Raw genomic sequence first — 21,018 nt, 5'->3', positions numbered from 1 at the left:
TAGACTTAACTGTCGTGACATCTGAAAAAGGAGAAAAGACACTAGGACACTACATGAAAATTCTATTGGTCATGCAGCCTGTAGAACAGACTTGGACAATAAAATACCACTAGGTAAGGGCATCCTCTCTCTGCTGTATACTAAGCATATGTACAATAGAAGGAGGGAAGTCTTTGTTGAAACATCTATATAAAGCAGTGAAACCACACATTCAGGGGACTGTGCCCACATACAGACATCCAAGGGATGGAGATGTCAGTTTTTTTTATCATCCCGGTTCTGTCTCTGGGTTTGCATGAGCTGAACTCAGCTCTTGCCTCGAATGATTTGGGGAATGGTCTGACACAGAGGGCTGGGCTTACGGAGGGTAGGTTTGGTGCTGGCGTTGTGACTGAGGCCTCATCTGTGAAATGTAAGCTCATGGGTACTGCTCGTCTACCTGCTTTCTCGATGGATGGAGACTACATTATTGGGGGTGTATTTGCCATACACCGCTACAAACACAGAGTGAAGCATAACTACACCACCATGCCTGAGCCAGTAAAGTGCACAGGGAGGTTAGTAAGTGGGAGAAGTGTTAGGGGAGAATGTTACACTGTGTGTGGATAGAAATGTTTTGATTTTACTTGATTCCCTTTCATTAACAGGATAAAACAAATTAAGACTTAAGAATTAGTTGACTACTATTCCTTGCATTAAAATGCCATTGAAATGAATTTTGGACTGATATCTAATCCTTTGCTTTGAATTTTGGTGGTCACTTAACCCTTTGATGTATATTTGGTTCACAAATGGAGTACAGATGTCCATTATTGTCCTTAACTATGAATTGCAAATCTCTATTATTGTGTGTTCTATGTTAAGATGTCAACTGTCCTCATCATATGCAAATTTGAACACTCATGTGTGTCTGTGTGCAGCATTGACTACCGTCAACTACGCTTCTCACGTGCAATGATCTTTGCCATTGAGGAGATTAACAACAGTACAGAGCTGCTGCCCGGAATCAAGCTTGGTTATCTGATCTATGACTCGTGTGCCTCAGTGATTTTGGCGGTACATGCAGCGTTTCAGCTTTCAAATGGCCCTGACATAGTGTTTCACAACAACTGCTCTCAATCTGGTATGGTAATGGCTATCGTTGGTGAGTCTGCGTCCACACGATCCATCAGCATGTCACGGGTCATCGGGTCCTTTAACATTCCTCAAGTAAATATTTTTGAATTTACGACAAATTATGTGTTTAACATAGGTGTGTTTTTATTTTTGTTTTTTTGGTTCCATAAAACAATTACACTGTTGTTTTCCTTTAGGTGAGCCATTTTGCCACTTGTGCATGTCTGTCTGATAAGCAGCAGTACCCAAGTTTCTTCAGAACAATTCCCAGTGACCAGTTTCAGGCTGACGCACTGGCCAAGCTGGTAAAACACTTTGGCTGGACATGGATAGGTGCTGTCCGGTCAGATTCTGACTATGGCAATAATGGCATGGCATCTTTCTTGGAGGCAGCTCAGAAGGAGGGGATCTGTGTGGAATACTCAGAATCTTTCTATCGGACCCACCCACGCAGCAGGATCCAGAGAGTAGCTGAAGTTATCCGCAGGTTTCTCCTTCACTTATTGTGCTTTTGTTTCCTGTGCTGACACTGACCTTGTGCACACAAAACCACAAAATGTTTAGTAAAATATTAAATGGATTTTTTTTTTTAATCCTGGTGGGAAATGGAAAATATATCTTCTTTATCATTACATTTATTTCTCTGATTGCTGATGGTTAAAAAATAGAATTAGTGAGACCAATACTGAATATTTAACACACCAGAAACTTTAGTATCAGTTCCATTTCTTTGTGTTAACTATCATCATACTTGTATTGCTATAACTGTCATGCACCTTAATGTCATTGTAGGTCGACAGCTATGGTTGTTGTGGCATTTGTGGCCTCTACAGAAATGAAAATTCTGCTGGAGGAGCTGTCACGTGAGTTCTCTCCACCTCGCCAGTGGGTAGGCAGTGAGTCCTGGGTGACCAACAGAGATTTGCTGAGGTTCAGCTTCTGTGCTGGAGCCATTGGATTTGGGATTGAACAGTCTGTCATCCCAGGTCTGAGAGAATTCTTGTTGGATCTCTCTCCCACTAAAGTGGCAGCCTCTTCTCTGCTCACTGAGTTCTGGGAGGATGCGTTCAATTGCAGGCTGGGAAAAAGTGAGATAGCTGTTTATTTTTTAACATAGCTATTATTCATAGTTGGGTCCTTGTGGTTATGTTATTGTGGTGATTGTGTGTGTGGAGCCTGTTCAGCAGCTGCTTAAAGATCAAATCAAAGATTTCTCTTGAAAGGGACTTATTTTACTGATTTTGCTAAAGACCCTAAAGACATAAGATAGAGAAAACGTGGCTATATTGTTGTCAAAGTTAAAAAGCACTGGACTCTGTCTCTGTGTGTTTTAGATGTGGCTATAGACAACAGTGTTTGTGATGGATCTGAAGATATAAAGGTGCTTCAGAGCCCGTACACAGACACATCTCAGCTCCGAGTGACTAACATGGTGTACAAGGCCGTTTATGCAATAGCACATGCCATTCATAATACAGTGTGTCAGAACACTAATTCTACAACTCAGTGTGACAAATTCACCAGGATAGAGTCCAAGCAGGTCAGTTGAAATTAATAAGTGAACAACAAAATTCATTTTTATACAACAATGTGCCTTTTATGAAATTAATATGAATTACATATTACATTTTTTCCTTTATCTCCATCACCATTACTTAACCCAGGTTCTTATCCAGCTGAAAAGGGTTAATTTTTCCCAAAATGGTTATGATGTGTCATTTGATGCCAATGGGGATCCTGTGGCTGTATATGAGCTGGTTAACTGGCAAAAAAGTAAAAGTGGCAGCTTAGAGTTGGTGACAGTAGGGCACTATGATGCCTCACTGCCAGTGGGCCAGGAATTCCGTATCAACAAAAACCTCACCTGGGTGGAGGGTGGTACACAGGTAAGGAGCCAAAAATCAGTTTTAAGCTTTTACATTTCAAATTGGCTGATCTCACAGTGTGCAATATATGTTTGTAGTCCCTGCCCCCCCCCCCCCCCCCCCCCCCCATCTTCAATGGCTGTAGACATCTATTGCTAATACGATTCCCAAGTAAGAATTTTGGGATAAAAAACCTCATTCTGTGTAAATTTCCAAAATTGAGATAATGTGAGACTTCTTCAGTCTGAGATACACAAACATACATACATACATACATACACATATACATACTATATAATATTTACAAAATTTTAGTATAGGATATAGTTCTTTCGCTGAGCTGCTGCAAAAGGATATGAACGAAAAGGAAATTTGCACAAAACTGCTCTAACTCTGAAGGATAACCACTTGATTTGTCAGCCTCTGATTGCTTTGCCCTCATTTTACATTCAGATTAACTGAAGAACACATTTTTACGCAATCAATCATTTTATCCCGTAGCAGTTACATAGAAATGGCTTTAGAAACGGATATCCCCATGGTCAGAAATCATCAGGAGAAATCATAATCGTGCTAAAACTTTCAATGAGAATATTGGCATGTGAGCACTGTTTCATGTCATAAAATGTAACTCTATCCTTTCATCCTAAAGCTGTTATTCATGTCTGTGTGCCAGGTGCCTGTGTCAGTGTGCAGTGACAGTTGTCCTCCAGGAACTCGTAAAGTGCTGCAGAAAGGAAAACCCATCTGCTGTTATGATTGTATACTGTGTCCTGAGGGAGAAATAAGCAATGTTACAGGTAAATTCTAATGTATATCTACATCATCACATATAGAGCTGCTAAAATCCCTTCTTTTAATCATTGTGTTTTTCAGATTCCCCTGATTGTTTCTCTTGCCCAAAGGAGTTCTGGCCTAATGCAGAGAGAGATACTTGTTTCCCCAAACCTGTAGAGTTTCTTTCTTTTGACGAGGTCCTGGGAATCATCCTGGCTGCATTCTCAGTTGGTGGTGCCTGTCTTGCCATTATAACAGCGGCTGTGTTCTTTCATCACAGGACATCACCAATTGTCAGAGCCAACAACTCTGAGCTGAGCTTCCTGCTGCTCTTCTCTCTGACTCTGTGTTTCTTATGTTCATTAACTTTCATTGGAGCACCCTCTGAGTGGTCCTGCAAGCTGCGCCACACAGCGTTTGGGATCACCTTTGTCCTCTGCATCTCCTGTGTTCTCGGGAAAACAATAGTAGTCTTAATGGCCTTCAAAGCTACACTTCCTGGTAATAATGTCATGAAATGGTTTGGGCCTCCACAGCAAAGAATGACTGTAGTGTCTTTCACATTTGTTCAAATTTTAATATGTACCATTTGGTTGGTTATTAATCCACCTTTTCCAATGAAAAACCTCACCATATACAAGGAGAGAATCATCCTGGAGTGTGCATTAGGCTCAGCTATTGGGTTCTGGGTTGTACTTGGGTACATTGGTCTACTGGCTGTCTTTTGCTTAGTGTTAGCTGTCCTCGCCCGGAAACTACCTGATAATTTTAATGAAGCCAAGTTTATCACCTTCAGCATGCTGATATTCTGTGCAGTCTGGATCACCTTTATCCCAGCATATGTCAGCTCTCCTGGGAAATTCACTGTGGCTGTGGAGATATTTGCCATCCTGGCCTCCAGTTTTGGACTAATACTGTGTATATTTGCTCCAAAGTGTTTCATCATATTGTTTCAGCCAGAGAAGAACACCAGGAAACATCTGATGAACAAAAATCAATCCTAAAACATCTGATATTTGAAAATAGTAAAGATTATAACGTACTGCACAGCATTTATACTGTGCTCATTCACTGCAGTCTTCACCTGATCTGCATGTAAGTTTTTTGACATTAATTTTTTTTTATTTCAATGTTATATTTTACATGTTCTTTCAATGTCTTATCGTCTTATTTCATATTTAATTGTGTGCTTAATAAAGTCTAAATACACCACAAAAAGTGTGCTGCTTTGTGTCTCAATATTTTGATAAATAACCCTCAAACATATAAACGTGGAATAACAAAAATTTTCAGCTCCAGTTTTACGTTGATCTAAAGTGCAAGTGGAAAGAGCGAGGCAGAAAGGATCTGATTTATTCAAGGTGTGTCCAAATCCACCTTTGCCGTCTTGCACCAGGGATGCAAGTGGTATTTTGCTCTGCTCTGCCCCTTGCACTACCAGCGCAAAGCAGGATACACCTACCCTCATTAATTCACAGACGAGTTTAGGCCAAACATGCAAAAAACAAATCCAAAAGTTAGCTCTCATTACCTTTAAGAAGCAGGTGTGCCAGGAGCACAAGCTGTGTCAGCATGAAGGCGAATTTGCCAGGTTTTAGCTGGTCTAAGGTGCAAGTGGGTTTTACTCCAATGCGCTGAGCATTGTAACACCTTCATTTTGCCTTCCGCCTTCCGCCCACTGTCGCACAGCTCAGGCGGAAGTGCATTTGCTATCTTGTAAACGTGGCAAAAATGACACTTACACTCCTGTAAGATAGCAAATGCACCTGTGCCACCAGTGCAACGGCTTTGCACTGGGTGTAATATAGGGCCCTTGATGTTTTGAGAGGGGAATAAATCACATGAAAGTTTGTCAGGTTTAAAGTACCAGTGTGTGGGATTTTTTAAATTTGCACATCTAAAGGCAATATCTAAAGTCATGTTTGGCTTATCCATTATGGGTGACTGTAAAAGCATGGCAGTACAACATGGTGCCTTCTCTGGAGGAAGACCTGCATTCTCTGTAGATAGAAACAGCTCATTCTAAATGAACAGAAATACATTATTATACAAAAAAGTCCATTAGGTAGGGGTATCCTCTCTCTGATGTACAATGAGCTGACGTACAGTCAAAGGAGGGACTTTTTTTTTTTTAAATCTATATAAATGAATGCAAACACAAATACAGTATGCCTACATACAGAAACTTAAGGGATGGAGATCTCATCTCTCCTTATTGGCCTAATCCTGTGTCTGGGTTTGGGTGACCTGACTTCAGATCTGAAACAAAGGGTTGGTCTTGGAGAGAAAAAATATAATGCTGAGGGCAGCACCAAGGCCTCATCTGTGAAGTGTAAGCTCATGGGTACCACTCGTCTTCCTGCATTCTCAATGGATGGTGACTATATTATTGGGGGTGTTTTCTCCATACATGAGTTCAAACAAACAGCGAAGCATAACTACACCACCAAGCCTGAGCCACTAAAGTGCACAGGGAGGTTAGTAAGAGGGAGAACTGATGGATATGAGGATGTCAGACTGTGTGGGGAAAGAAATGTTTTGATTTGTACAATGTTAGTTGTGTTTGAGTAAAAAGAAAGTTTTTATATTCAGTTGAAAATCAGTATTTAGCCATAGCAAAGTGTGACTATCTGAAAAAAAATAAAATAATTGTGTTTCTTAAATGAAAATATAATTGTGTTTAACACCAGTTTTCTTTAACGATTATTTGTCCATGCATTCAAATTTCTTTCAAAGTTAGGACTGACGTATACATAATTCTGTGTTTTGAATTTTTATGGTCAGTTAACTTTGTGATGTACAACTATATTTGGTTCACAGATAAACTGCAACTATCAGTAATTGTCTATAACTGAGAATTGCATTAGTGCTTCATTGTGAATTGTCCTCAGTTCATGTAAATGTGATATGAGTGTCTTTGTGCAGCATCGACTCCAGTGAACTGCGCTTCTCTCGTGCAATGGTCTTCGCCATTGAAGAGATTAACAACAGCACAGAGTTGCTGCCAGGCATCAAACTCGGTTATGAGATTCACGACTCATGCACCTCAGTGCCTGTAGCAATGCATGTGACATTACAGCTTTCAAATGGCTTGGACCCTGTGTTTTACACCAGTGACAAATGCTCACAGTCTGGTATGGTGATGGCTATTGTTGGTGACTCTGGGTCCACGCGATCGATCAGCATGTCGCGCATCATCGGGTCCTTTAACATTCCCCAAGTAATTACTTTAAATTACTAGCAAACTATGTATTTAATATGGGCCAGTACTGATCATTTGTCTGTTCTGCTACAAATTATACTATTGTTTTCCTTTAGGTGAGTCACTTGGCCACTTGTGCATGTCTGTCTGATAAGCAGCAGTACCCAAGTTTCTTCAGAACAATTCCCAGTGACCAGTTTCAGGCTGATGCACTGGCCAAACTGGTAAAACACTTTGGCTGGACTTGGATAGGAGCTGTCCGCTCAGATTCTGACTATGGCAATAATGGCATGGCATCTTTCTTGGAGGCAGCTCAAAAAGAGGGAATCTGTGTGGAATACTCAGAGTCTTTTCATCGGACCCACCCACGCAGCAGGATCCAGAGAGTAGCTGAAGTTATCCGCAGGTTTCTCCTTCACTGATTGTGCTTTTGTTCCTTTGTTAATTTTAACGGGACATAGAAAATCCTCATTCTACATCACATTTATTTCTTTTATATTTATTACTGATATTGTTTGTGTTAATGAGCTTTACACTTGCATTGGTAAAATATTATTTGCTATAATGTTTGTCCAGGTCGACAGCTTTGGTTGTTTTAGCATTTGTGGCCTCTACAGAACTAAGGATCCTGCTGGAGGAGTTGTCACGCAAGCCTTCTCCACCTCGCCAGTGGATTGGCAGTGAGTCCTGGGTAACTGACCGAGACATGCTGAGGTTCAGCTTCTGTGCTGGAGCCATCGGATTTGGCCTTCAACAATCTGTTATCCCAGGTTTTAGAGAATTCCTACTGGATCTCTCTCCCGATACAGTGGCTACCTCTCCAGTGCTCACTGAGTTCTGGGAGGATGCATTTAACTGCAGGCTGGGAAAAAGTGAGTGTGTTGTTTTATTGTTTGTCTTTCTGAATGCAGCTTTTTCAATGTTATATTTATGTTGTCAGGCCAAACTCAGGCTATGTTTCTAGAGGGAAATCCAATTATATTGAACAATGACCTTAGGTGCCACTTGAGATGAATAATCTTATTTGATAATTTCAGGTCATGTTTCGGCCCTCTGCTGCCTTGGAGAATGTTTTGTGTGAACTTCAATACATTGATTTTATAATACCATGACTGTCAAGTCCTTGACACAAGCACACAGTAAATAAACATTCAATAGACAGTGTACAAGCCATTAAGCTAAATAAAGATAAAATCTATATACATACTTATTAGCATCTATCAATTCCAGTATATGTAAGTATGTATGCAGGTCTAATTAGACTATAATATTGAAAATAATTAAAGATGGTTAATTTATATTAAATGAAGTAAAATATGTTAAGTTAGTGATTAAATGAAAATTTGTGTATATTTTTTGTCTTTTGTAAATTTGATTAATCATCTGATAAGAGATTCATGTTAACCTGATTTTGTGTGAGAATAAAAAAAACGGGTCTGACACAAACTTAAACAGCAGCTGTTTAAAAGAAAGTGGATAAGGGCATGTCTGCAAAACAGTGCCATGAAATGTAATGTGAAATATGCATGTTTTATGAATAAATTAGGAAAATATAGATATAGGAGTATTTACATGGCACATTTGGCAAATTTAATTAAACACAAAAAAGGCAAAGTCAAATAACAAACACATAACAAAGAATAATAATCTAATATCATTGTCAAAGCTAAAAAAAATGCTCTGTGTGTTTAAAGTTGCAGCCAAAGATGTGAGTGTGTGTGATGGAACTGAAGACATACAGACGCTCCAGAGCCCGTACACAGACACATCTCAGCTCAGAATTACTAACATGGTGTACAAGGCTGTTTATGCAATAGCACATGCCATTCATAATGCAGTGTGTCAGGACACTAATTCTACAACTCATTGTGACAAATTCACCAGGATAGAGTCCAAACAGGTCAGTTAAAGTGAACAAATGAACACCACAATTCATTTTTTTTTCACTCTAATGTACCTTTTATATAATTAAATAGTCACTCTATTTATTTTTCTTACTTTACTAATCCAATTGTCTTTCTTTATTTCATCCTCACAGGTTCTTACTCAGTTAAAGAAAGTTAATTTTTCCCAAAATGGTTACGATGTGTCATTTGATGCCAATGGGGATCCTGTGGCCAAATATGACCTGGTTAACTGGCAAAAGAGTGAGAGCGGCAGTATTGAGTTGGTGACAGTAGGGCACTACGATGCCTCACTGCCGGTGGGCCAGGAGTTCCGTATCAACAGGAACCTCACCTGGATGGAGGGTGGCACACAAGTAAGGAGCCCAAAAGAAATCATTTCATATATTTAAATATTAAATTTGATTATGTCAGAGGTGTCTTCAGCATTGTGGATCTGTTTCTGGCCCCAGTTTCTAAATAAAAAAAAAATACTAAATTATCTGCCATGAAAAGAACATCCAAAAGCCTAGCCCTTTACATAATAATTCCAATCAAAGAAAATACAAATAGCCTAATGCCCACAAAGCCTTTGACTGCTAAGCCAAATCTCACAAATCTACCACATCTCCCCTCTAAGTTCCTCCAAGAGAGATACAGAGTCTGCTGGCTCCATATTTGGCTAATACATACTGTCACATATTTGTCAAGTAGGGCAACAGAACAACAAGAGGAGAAAGCCAAAATGCACAGTAAGGCAGAACTGGTGGAGTTCAAATGACTTAATGTAGTCAAAACACAAAAAGGCTTATGGAGGGTAGGCAGGCAAAGGTCTAAATCAGAAGGTCAGGCAGGAAAACCAAAGTCCAATAAATCAGACAAATTCTCCAAGACACAGAGGCACATGAAGGCAAGGGCTGCATTGTGTGACTAAGACAAATTGGCACAAGAACGAGGGAATGTAGGCCAGTCAGGGGCATAGGAAGCTAGTAGGTAATCAGAAGAGGTGGAAAAAAAAGACAAACACAAGAAGTAAAGTAAGCAACGGTACATTTGTGAAAAATCTTATCAAAATACAACAGGAAATAACTGAACTGAAACCCAAACCCATAACAGTCTTGAGAGTTTTGTTAAAAGTCTTGTTTTCATTCATGGCTCCCATCTGGTGCACTCTCAGCTGTTCATGCTATTGAGATGGTGTGGCTGGTAAAGCCCTATGTGGTCCGTTGACACTCCACACAGCTTGACAGTGTCAACCTTGTTTAGTGGGGTGAGTGTTTAGGATATATGTACAGGAGCATTGTGGACTACACCCTGTCCATTCAGGTTCCCTCTCTTGGACATTTTAGATTCCTTTTCAGGATCATGTGCTCATGAAACTCAGGACGTATGAAATGGCGCTTTTTGCGTCCACTGTGTTACACCAGACATCCACCTGCATTCTCCCGTGCTTCAGAAGGACTGGCTTAAAAGGATTTTATGCTTTTAATCCCTACAAGGATAGGCCAATTAGTTTAATATGCATGTTAAAGGCAAAATAAAGTAGTGCGGGGCAGCTGGGACTAACATGTAGCCAGTCAAGAGCAGAGGGGTTGGTTTGATGATATATCGCAATAAGGCATAATTTCATTGGATTCCATCCAGTATTTCAAGAGAGTCCAGTGGAGGGCTGAGCCTGTGTGAGATAGAATGAAGGTTATGATATTGTAACCTTAGTTCTATTAGCATAGCTCTGCCACTCTATCATCGTACGTTGAAGGGGTTAACAGATGAAGAGACAGCAAGGATGCTTCCTTATCGTGTAAGACGTATTCGGTCAGCACATCCTGATTTGGAATGATTTCAGTTGGCGAATACAAATCCACATCCAGTAGGCGGCTCCACCTGTGCTTATAGAACTAGCGTTAGCAATAGCGTAACTCTCTATTTGTCTAAGTTTGTGCAGATTTCTGAAGCCTTATTTCAGTTTCATTTTAACTTTAGACTGCAGTGTGGTGAATTCTGTCCCACAGAAATGGCATTAGGAAGGGATTTTTTTCACAGCCAGTATAAACAAGACCAATGGTTACAAAGATCAGTAACCTATTAAATGGCATCAGTAATGCCATTAAATACACATATTGTCATGTGAGTATTGTTTCAAGACAACCTTGAAAACACATGAACCTATCCTTTCATCCTAAAAGCTACGCCACACAGTTGAATATATGTGTGTTTCTTTGTGTCTTTGTGCCAGGTGCCTGTGTCAGTGTGCAGTGACAGTTGTCCTCCAGGAACTCGAAAAGTGCTGCAGAAAGGAAAACCTATCTGCTGTTATGATTGTATACTGTGCCCCGAGGGAGAGATTAGTAATGTTACAGGTATTTTTTTTTTCTAATACATGTCTACAACACCAAGTCTATTTCTGCTGAAAGCACTTTGTAATTTATGTTTTTCAGATTCCCCTGATTGCTTCCCTTGCCCAAAGGAATTCTGGCCAAATCCAGAGAGAGATACTTGTTTCCGTAAGCCTGTAGAATTTCTTTCCTTTGACGAGGTCCTGGGAATCATCCTGGCTGCATTCTCAGTTGGTGGTGCCTGTCTTGCCATTACAACAGCGGCTGTATTCTTTCATCACAGGACATCACCAATTGTCAGAGCCAACAACTCTGAGCTGAGCTTCCTGCTGCTCTTCTCTCTGACTCTATGTTTCTTATGTTCATTAACTTTCATTGGAGCACCCTCTGAGTGGTCCTGCAAGCTGCGCCACACAGCGTTTGGGATCACCTTTGTCCTCTGTATCTCCTGTGTTCTCGGGAAAACAGTAGTCGTCTTAATGGCATTCAAAGCTACACTTCCAGGTAGTAATGTCATGAAATGGTTTGGTCCTCCACAGCAAAGAATGACTGTAGTGTCTTTCACATTCATTCAAGCGTTAATATGTACTCTTTGGCTGGTTATCAATCCCCCATTTCCAATCAAAAACCTATCTATATACAAGGAGAGAATCATCCTGGAGTGTGCATTAGGCTCAGCTATTGGTTTCTGGGCTGTACTCGGGTACATTGGTCTACTGGCTGTCTTTTGCTTAATGTTAGCTGTCCTCGCCCGGAAACTACCTGACAATTTTAATGAAGCCAAGTTTATCACCTTCAGCATGCTGATATTCTGTGCAGTCTGGATCACCTTTATCCCAGCATATGTCAGCTCTCCTGGGAAATTCACTGTGGCTGTGGAGGTATTTGCCATTCTGGCCTCCAGTTTTGGACTAATACTGTGTATATTTGCTCCAAAATGTTTCATCATATTATTTAAACCAGAGAAGAACACCAAGAAACATTTAATGAATAAAAATCAATCTTAAGAAATCTGAGGTTTGGAAATAGTTATTTAGTTAGTTATTAGAATGTACTTTCATTGTCTCATTGTCTTAACTCAGAAAAACTGTTTTATTGTGTGCTAAATAAAGAATAAATTTACAACAAAAAGGTGCGGTACTGACTTCTGTCACAACATTTGGATAGATTTCCTTAAACTATATCAAAGTAGAAGGATAAACCTTGTGACTTTTTTTTAGTAGGGAAGGAGTCACATAAACACTTCATTAAAGGTGTATAATTGTTCAACTAACAGTGAGCTTGCAGGTTGCAAAGACCTTGTCTCACTTGCCCCTTCCAAGGATGTATGTCAAGTTGAGCAACACAACAAGATGACTGATCTTAAATATACAGACAAAGGCTGAGCAGGAGTAATTATTATTTTTTTTTTAATGACACAAAATCCAAAATTCAAAACTATGCAGAAATTATAACCTTGGCCAGACAGCACAGAATAAAGGTAAATGAGAAGGACCAGAGGCAGGGCAAACAGGTGGGGGATCTGGGGGCAGGGCAAAGGCCAAGCAGGGGACCTCAGGCAGATGATCTGGGTTCAAGACAGATGAGCGTAGCAAGAGGGGGACCAGGAGGCAGGGCTGAAGGGTGAAGATCCTCTGTACAATGGCATGATTGCTGGCAATGAAAATAGAGCAGTTCTGGAGGCCAGCAAAAAGGCTGGAGCACAGGAAAGACAGTCTGCTGCAGTGACTGCAGCCTACTGCTGGAGATCCATGTCTGGAGTGGACTGGAATGTGGTGGCAGGGGAGCCAAGCAAGAGACTGGCAACAGGACTGCAGTGCTGGAAAATGTCGACAGGGCAGCAGGACTGGAGGCCGGCAACAGGGAGTCTAGCAGGTAAGCTGGTGAAGCCAGGGAACATGGAAGCAGAGGCAGCATGGGCACAAAAGACTGCTGAGGCTCAGGATAAATGGAGTTCCTAAGAAAAGACAGCTGCAGCACTAGACCAGGAAAAGACAGCAACTTTGGGACCAAGAGCAAGTGATGGTTGCAGCCCAGCTGGACCAGGAAGTGCAGATGGCTGAGGCCCAACCAGAAAAGGTGCTGAAGATGGATGTCGCCAAGTTGGAACAGGAGATCGCTGCTCTCCAGCTTGAAAAGGAACAGATGATGGTGGCGCCCACCCAGGACAGGCACAGGAAATGGCTGCAGCCCCACCAGAACAGGTGAGACGAGGGGCCACTTAGGCACAGACATGGTGTCAGCTGACCCAGGGCTGAAGAAACATTGGTTGACTCAGGAGCTGTCTTGGTGTCAGCTAGCCAAGGCACTGGAGAGATGTCATAGGTATTGGGAAGCAAGATGTCCAAGTCACGTGACAGCAGACGTCCAAATCACCAGGCAACCATTTTCAAAACTATGTGATGCTGGGCAGCCAAGGCTCTGGGACATTGGACAGCTGGGTATGGTGAGTACCACGCTTTCTTCTAGATGGCTTTCCAGGAGGTGGCTCCTGGGCAGGATCAAGCAGGGAATTAGCTGTTTCTGTACTAGCCGACTGGTCAGCTAGCTTCAAGCGAGCAGTCTGGCTACTGTCTGACTCTAAAGCAATGTCAAACAGAAAGAAGACCACATAGCTAACAATATGGAGTAAGACAACAGGGAGCCTTGACATTGTCTGGAGCTTTCTTGCGGGGGCCATTTTGAAAGGTAGCCAGGTGCCGCAGAAAGGACACTGGGAATCACTAGAGTTGGGACCAGGCAGGAAGCTGGCCACCTTCTGGGCACAGGAACTAGCTGGAGGCTAGCAGGCCGGTGACTCGCCAACTCCAAAACTGGAGCTGACAAGAGGCTAGCAGGTTAAGGATTGGCAGGTAGCAGACTCCCTAGCTCAGGACATGAAGGCTGCATCTCATAAACTCAAGCTCGACTGACTGGAGTGCAGGCTGAGTTGAAAACTGTTTGCTAGCAGACTGGGCAGCTCGCTGGATCTTAGCAGGCCTAGGTGCAGATTGGAAGCTTTCAGGCTAGATGTTAGCAGGCCAAAGTGTGGGCTGGAGGTTAGCATGCTGAATGCTAGCTGGCTGGGTAGAAGGCTCATGGTTAGCATGTTGAGGGTGGCAGAAGCTCAGTCCATAAGGGCATGTATTTAAGCATGCCAAGAAGGCAACAAAACAAGATTAGTGATCAAAAAAATACAGACAGTATTTACAGTACATACAGTAAAAATACAACAACCATACAGGGATAGAGAGGGAGTCCACACAGTAACAGAAGCTGACAAAATCCAAAATCCAAAATTAGTTAGAAGTCCACAATCACCAGGAAAATACAGGAAAGGACTGAGATTAGCAGCAAAAGCAAAAAGCAGGGGCTTTCTCGGCGGTAGGGGGAAAAAATAAATGGGTGCTGAAAGTTGTGATGCATTTATGGTGAAACAGCTCCATTTCCTGGTTTTGATTAAAACAGTATTATATACTGGTAATTGAAGAAGTGCTTAAAGAAGTTAATAATGAAGAAAAGAAATGAACACCTTTAATAATGACACTAGCAAAAAAATTTAAAAAAGTATAGTAATCAATTGGAAATCCAAGAATCCACCTTATATGAAGCAATGGTGGATAAACTTATTGTTATATAGCAACACAGACAAAGTAATGTATAATTTTAGAGGGCAACAAATGAATTTCAATAAAGGGGCAAATTCATTAGTGATATACAAATATACACTAGAGGGGTAGCTTTCCTTATTGACAAATGTATGTATTTGTGTATTTTGGGACCCTCTAACTTACTTTTTCTCTTTTGTATGTTGTATGTATAGAGAGCTGACGTACAGCAGAAGGAGGGGTCTGAAAAAGTCTGAAAAATTAATGTAAATTAATGGGAAACGGTTCATTCTAAGTTAAAAACACAACAAATCTTATTTTCAGGCTATTATCCATGAATCAAAACATACATAGAAATATTGTATTCCATTTGTGCCATTATACTATTAAGTCCCTGTAAATTTTACACACTAGACCTTCAACTGTAATGCCAGTACAAATTTAGGAAGATATGTTGTCTTTCCAATTATAGCTATACAAAAGGAGAAAAGAGTTCATAAAAGGCCATTAGGTAGGGGCATCCTCCCTATGTTGTATAATAAGCTGACGTACAGTAGAGGGAGGAACTTTTTTGTCTGAAAATCTACATAAATCAATGGAAACTCATATGTGTGTGCCCACATACAGACACTCAAGGGAATGGAGATCTCAGCACTCTTTATTGGCCTGATCCTGTGTCTGGGTTTGTGTGAGCTGACCTCAGCTTTTGCCTGGAATGGAGAGAAAAAATATGGTGCTGAGGGCAGCACCGAGGCCTCATCTGTGAAGTGTAAGCTCATGGGTACCACTCGTCCTCCTGCATTCTCAGTGGATGGTGACTATATTATTGGGGGTGTTTTCTCCATACACGAGTTCAAACAAACAGCGAAGCATAGCTACACCACCAAGCCTGAGCCACTAAAGTGCACAGGGAGGTTAGTAAGAGGGAGAACTGATGGATATGAGGATGTCGGACTGTGTGGGGATATTAGTGTTTTGATTTATATAATGATTCGCGTGTATCATTGAAAATTCTGTTAAGTTTGGACTGATATAAAATTCCATGTTTTGAATTTTGATGGTCAGTTAACTTTGTGATGTACACCTGTATTTGGTTCACAGATAAACTGCAACTATCAGTAATTGTCTATAACTGGAAATATATCACTGCTTTATTGTGAATTGTCCTCATTTTACGTAAATCTGAATAGTGACATGAATGTCTTTGTGCAGCATCGACTCCCGTGAACTGCGCTTCTCTCGTGCAATGGTCTTTGCCATTGAGGAGATTAACAACAGCACAGAGTTGCTGCCAGGCATCAAACTCGGCTATGAGATTCACGACTCATGCACCTCAGTGCCTGTAGCAATGCATGTGACATTACAGCTTTCAAATGGCTTGGACCCTGTGTTTTACACCAGTGACAAATGCTCACAGTCTGGTATGGTGATGGCTATTGTTGGTGACTCTGGGTCCACGCGATCGATCAGCATGTCGCGCATCATCGGGTCCTTTAACATTCCCCAAGTAATTACTTTAAATTACTGGCAAACTATGTATTTAATATGGGCCAGTACTGATCATTTGTCTGTTCTGCTACAAATTATACTATTGTTTTCCTTTAGGTGAGTCACTTTGCCACTTGTGCATGTCTGTCTGATAAGCAGCAGTACCCAAGTTTCTTCAGAACAATTCCCAGTGACCAGTTCCAGGCTGATGCACTGGCCAAACTGGTAAAACACTTTGGCTGGACTTGGATAGGAGCTGTCCGCTCAGATTCTGACTATGGCAATAATGGCATGGCGTCTTTCCTGCACGCAGCTCAGAAGGAGGGGATCTGTGTGGAATACTCTGAATCTTTTCATCGGACCCACCCACGCAGCAGGATCCAGAGAGTAGCTGAAGTTATCCGCAGGTTTCTCCATCACTGATTGTGCTTTTGTTCCTTGTGCTGACACTGACCTTCTGCACACTAACCACAAAAATGTTTGGTCAAATATGAGACAGATTTTTTTTTCCTTTCTTAATTTTAATGGGAAATAGAAAATCCTTATTCTACATCACTTTGTTTCTTTTATATTTATTACTGATATTGTTATGTTTGTGTAAATGAGCTTGACACTTGCATTGGTAAAATATTATTTACTATAATGTTTGTCCAGGTCGACAGCTTTGGTTGTTTTAGCATTTGTGGCCTCTACAGAACTAAGGATCCTGCTGGAGGAGTTGTCACGCAAGCCTTCTCCACCTCGCCAGTGGATTGGCAGTGAGTCCTGGGTAACTGACCGAGACATGCTGAGGTTCAGCTTCTGTGCTGGAGCCATCGGATTTGGCCTTCAGCAATCTGTTATCCCAGGTCTGAGGGAATTCTTACTTGATCTCTCTCCCACTAAAATATCTGCCTCTCCAGTGCTCACTGAGTTCTGGGAGGATGCATTCAACTGCAGGCTGGGAAAAAGTGAGAACATTAATCTGATTTTAACAAAGTTGACTTTCAAAGTTTACTTCTTGTGGTTGTGTTGTTTTGTTGATTGTTTGTCTAAATGTTGTTTTCTGTGTTACAAAGTCAGCAGCTGGTTTAAGACCAAACTTCACATCCTATTGAGAGGGAAATTCATTAATATTGAACAAAGTCCTTAAGTGTTTCTTAAGGTTAATAATCTCACTTGATGACTTCATGTCATGATTAAGCCCTCTGCTGCCTTGGAGAATGTTTAGTGTAAATTTTACTGCATTGGTTTCACAATACCAAGACGTGAGTCTTGGACACAAGCATACAGTATATATATATTAAACATCTGATGAGTGATTCATATTCACCTGATTACAAACTGGGTCTGGCAAAAAATTTAACAGCAGCTACTTAAAACACAGTGGATAAGGGCATGTCTGCAAAACAGTCCTGTGAAATGTAATTTGAAATTAGGATGTTTTATGAATAACAGAAAATTTAGACACAGGAGTATCTTCAAAGCACATTTGGGAGGTTTAATTAAATGAAAATAAAGCACAAACCAAAAACAAATACATGCGAAAGAATAATGATGTAACATTCTGTGTTTTAAGGTGCAACCATAGATGAGAGTTTGTGTGATGGAACTGAAGACATATGGACGCTCCAGAGCCAGTACACAGACACATCGCAACTACGAATCACCAACATGGTGTACAAGGCTGTTTATGCAATAGCACATGCCATTCATAATGCAGTGTGTCAGGACACTAATTCTACAACTCACTGTGACAAATTCACCAGGATGGAGTCCAAACAGGTTAGTTAAAGTGAACAAATGAACACCCCAGTTCCCTTTTCCCTAATGATTTATGATTTATGAACTTACACATTTATAGTAATACATTTTGTTTAATGGCACTTTTCATGACACTCAAGGTCACCTTACATCAGATAACAACAACAGCAGAGATTATAGTCATCATTAAAATATACAATCAACAGCAACAGTAGATAAATTAAATATTCATTATATTTACTTTTCACTTTTACTTGTCTTTCTCTACTTCATCCTCACAGGTTCTTGCTCTGCTGAAGAAAGTAAATTTTTCCCAGAATGGTTATGATGTGTTGTTTGATGCAAACAGGGATCCTGTGGCCAAATATGAGCTGGTTAACTGGCAAAAAAGTGAGAGTGGCCGTATTGAGTTGGTGACAGTAGGGCACTACGATGCATCATTACCAGTGGGCCAGGAGTTCCACATCAACAGGAACCTCACCTGGGTGGAGGGTGGCACACAAGTAAGGAGCCCAAAAGCAATCATTTAATATATTTAAATTTCAAATTTGATCATGTCAGAGGTGTTGGATGTGGATCTGTTTCTGGCCCCAGTTTCCTCTGTACATATACAGGCTGTGAAGAGACCAGTGCTTTACAAAATTACAGCATAAAAGAAGTGAGACAAAATCCACAGTCCTCTTATGCAAAAATTGTCCAAAATTAATATATGGGACTTCAGCAGTCTGAGATAGACAAATCAAGTGGTTATCTTCCAAATCAGTATTTGTATTTCAGCATGAGAAATTGCTGAGCTGTGGTAGAGAGATAGTTTTGAACTAAAAATCTGTAATTTTGGAAGATAACATGTTCTATGTCATGTGGGCTCTACTCTCTACTGGAAAACGTTCCTGCTGGGTTTTCCTATTTCAGACAAATTCCAAAAAACACAGACACAATAGGGCAAGGGCTCGAACACGTGACTACAAGACAAAGACAAACTGGCAAAAAAGTCGGAAAACATGCTGAGTAAATACATAGGGAGGCTGATCAGGGACAGAGGAAAGTAATCAGTAATCAAAAAAAGTGGGAAAAAATACAAACGCTTGAAGTAAAGTAAACAAAGGCACATTTGGAAAGGCTCTTATTAAAATAAAACAGAAAATGACTGAACTGAAAGCCAAAACCATAACAGTCTTGAGGGTTTTGGTTTAAGACTTGTCTTCAACCACAGGCTTGTGAAATGTTTCTTGCAGGGTGTCAGGAGGCAATGGCCAGTGCTGCGGGAGCCTCTGGAGCAAAATTTGCTGCTCAGGAGATAGAATGAAGGTTATGATATTGCAACCTTAGTTCTATAAACGCTGCTCTGCCACTCTGTCATTGTCATTGAGTCCAGCAGATGGCACATGCTAATATAACTAGCATTAAATAGTGTAACCTTCTGTTTGTCTGAGTCAGAATGCTGAGGCCTCATTTCAGTTTCAGCTGTGCTGCATTTTTACACAAAAGGAGTGCTGTGGATTTTGACCCTCAGAAATTACACTGAAGTAGCTTCAGGATGGGATTTCTTCACAGCCAGTATAGACAAGAGTAATAGTTACAGAAACCAGTAACACATAAGATACTGTCATGTGAGTATTGTTCCAGGACAAGCTTTAAAAAATGTGAATCCATCCTTTCATCCGAAAAGCTGTACAGCACACCTGCATGTGTTTCTTTATGTCTATTTGCCAGGTGCCAGTGTCAGTGTGCAGTGACAGTTGTCCTCCAGGAACTCATAAAGTGCTGCAGAAAGGAAAACCCATCTGCTGTTATGACTGTATACCATGTCCTGAGGGAGAGATTAGCAATGCTACAGGCAATATATAATATATATATAATATATAATATATGTCTACAACACCAAGTCTATTACTGCTATAAGCCCTTTGTAATTTACGTTTTTCAGATTCCCCTGATTGTTTCCCTTGCCCAAAGGAGTTCTGGCCGAATGCAGAGAGAGACACTTGTTTCCCCAAACCTGTAGAGTTTCTTTCCTTTGACGAGGTCCTGGGAATCATCCTGACTGCATTCTCAGTTGGTGGTGCCTGTCTTGCCATTATAACAGCGGCTGTGTTCTTTCATCACAGGACATCACCGATTGTCAGAGCCAACAACTCTGAGCTAAGCTTCCTGCTGCTCTTCTCTCTGACTCTGTGTTTCTTATGTTCATTAACTTTCATTGGAGCACCCTCTGAGTGGTCCTGCATGCTCCGCCACACAGCGTTTGGGATCACCTTTGTCCTCTGCATCTCTTGTGTTCTTGGAAAAACAATAGTAGTCTTAATGGCCTTCAAAGCTACACTTCCAGGTAGTAATGTCATGAAATGGTTTGGTCCCCCACAGCAAAGGATGACTGTGGTGTCTTTCACATTCATTCAAGTTTTAATATGCACCATTTGGTTGGTTATTAGTCCACCTTTTCCAATGAAAAACCTAACTGTATACAAGGAGAGAATCATCCTGGAGTGTGCATTAGGCTCAGCTGTTGGTTTCTGGGCTGTACTTGGGTATATTGGTCTACTGGCTGTCTTTTGCTTTGTGTTAGCTGTCCTCGCCGGAAACTACCTGATAATTTTAATGAAGCCAAGTTTATCACCTTCAGCATGCTGATATTCTGTGCAGTCTGGATCACCTTTATCCCAGCATATGTCAGCTCTCCTGGGAAATTCACTGTGGCTGTGGAGGTATTTGCCATCCTGGCCTCCAGTTTTGGACTAATACTGTGTATATTTGCTCCAAAGTGTTTCATCATATTGTTTCAACCAGAGAAGAACACCAAGAAACATCTAATGAACAAAAATTAATCATAACAAATCTGAGGATTGGAAACATTTAAGATGGCTGTGCTTATGCTGGGCACACATTTCCCAAGCTAATTAAACATGTTTTTTATTTATTTCATTGTCATTCCTTCAATGTCCTTTTAATATGTTATTGTCTGTTTTCACCAAAGATGTTGAATGTCCTTGTCTTTTTCACAAAAAAACTATCATTGTTGTT

At 40.8% G+C, this 21,018-nt stretch overlaps 1 protein-coding gene and 2 pseudogenes across 1 annotated transcript; all 3 read left to right on the top strand.

Annotated features, from left to right (window-relative positions):
• The first annotated feature begins 246 nt into the window (after positions 1–246).
• LOC146328868 (extracellular calcium-sensing receptor-like) lies at positions 247–4,778 on the top strand (annotated as a pseudogene).
• A 1,107-nt stretch (positions 4,779–5,885) lies between these two features.
• On the top strand, positions 5,886–12,216 carry LOC146328867 (extracellular calcium-sensing receptor-like). The gene is given in 8 exon segments (XM_084716531.1): positions 5,886–6,235; positions 6,684–6,978; positions 7,077–7,366; positions 7,537–7,838; positions 8,661–8,860; positions 8,999–9,220; positions 11,080–11,203; positions 11,282–12,216. Coding segments are annotated over 8 exon segments (2,652 nt in total). The 5' UTR covers positions 5,886–5,951.
• A 3,189-nt stretch (positions 12,217–15,405) lies between these two features.
• On the top strand, positions 15,406–20,822 carry LOC146328866 (extracellular calcium-sensing receptor-like; annotated as a pseudogene).
• The last annotated feature ends 196 nt before the right edge of the window (positions 20,823–21,018 follow it).

This window comes from Lutjanus erythropterus, chromosome 4 (genome assembly GCF_056507025.1).
Source record: "Lutjanus erythropterus isolate fLutEry1 chromosome 4, fLutEry1.hap2, whole genome shotgun sequence".
Lineage (NCBI taxonomy): Eukaryota > Metazoa > Chordata > Actinopteri > Lutjaniformes > Lutjanidae > Lutjanus > Lutjanus erythropterus.
The sequence above is the reverse complement of the archived record's forward strand: the minus strand, read 5'-3'. Positions and strand labels throughout refer to the sequence as shown.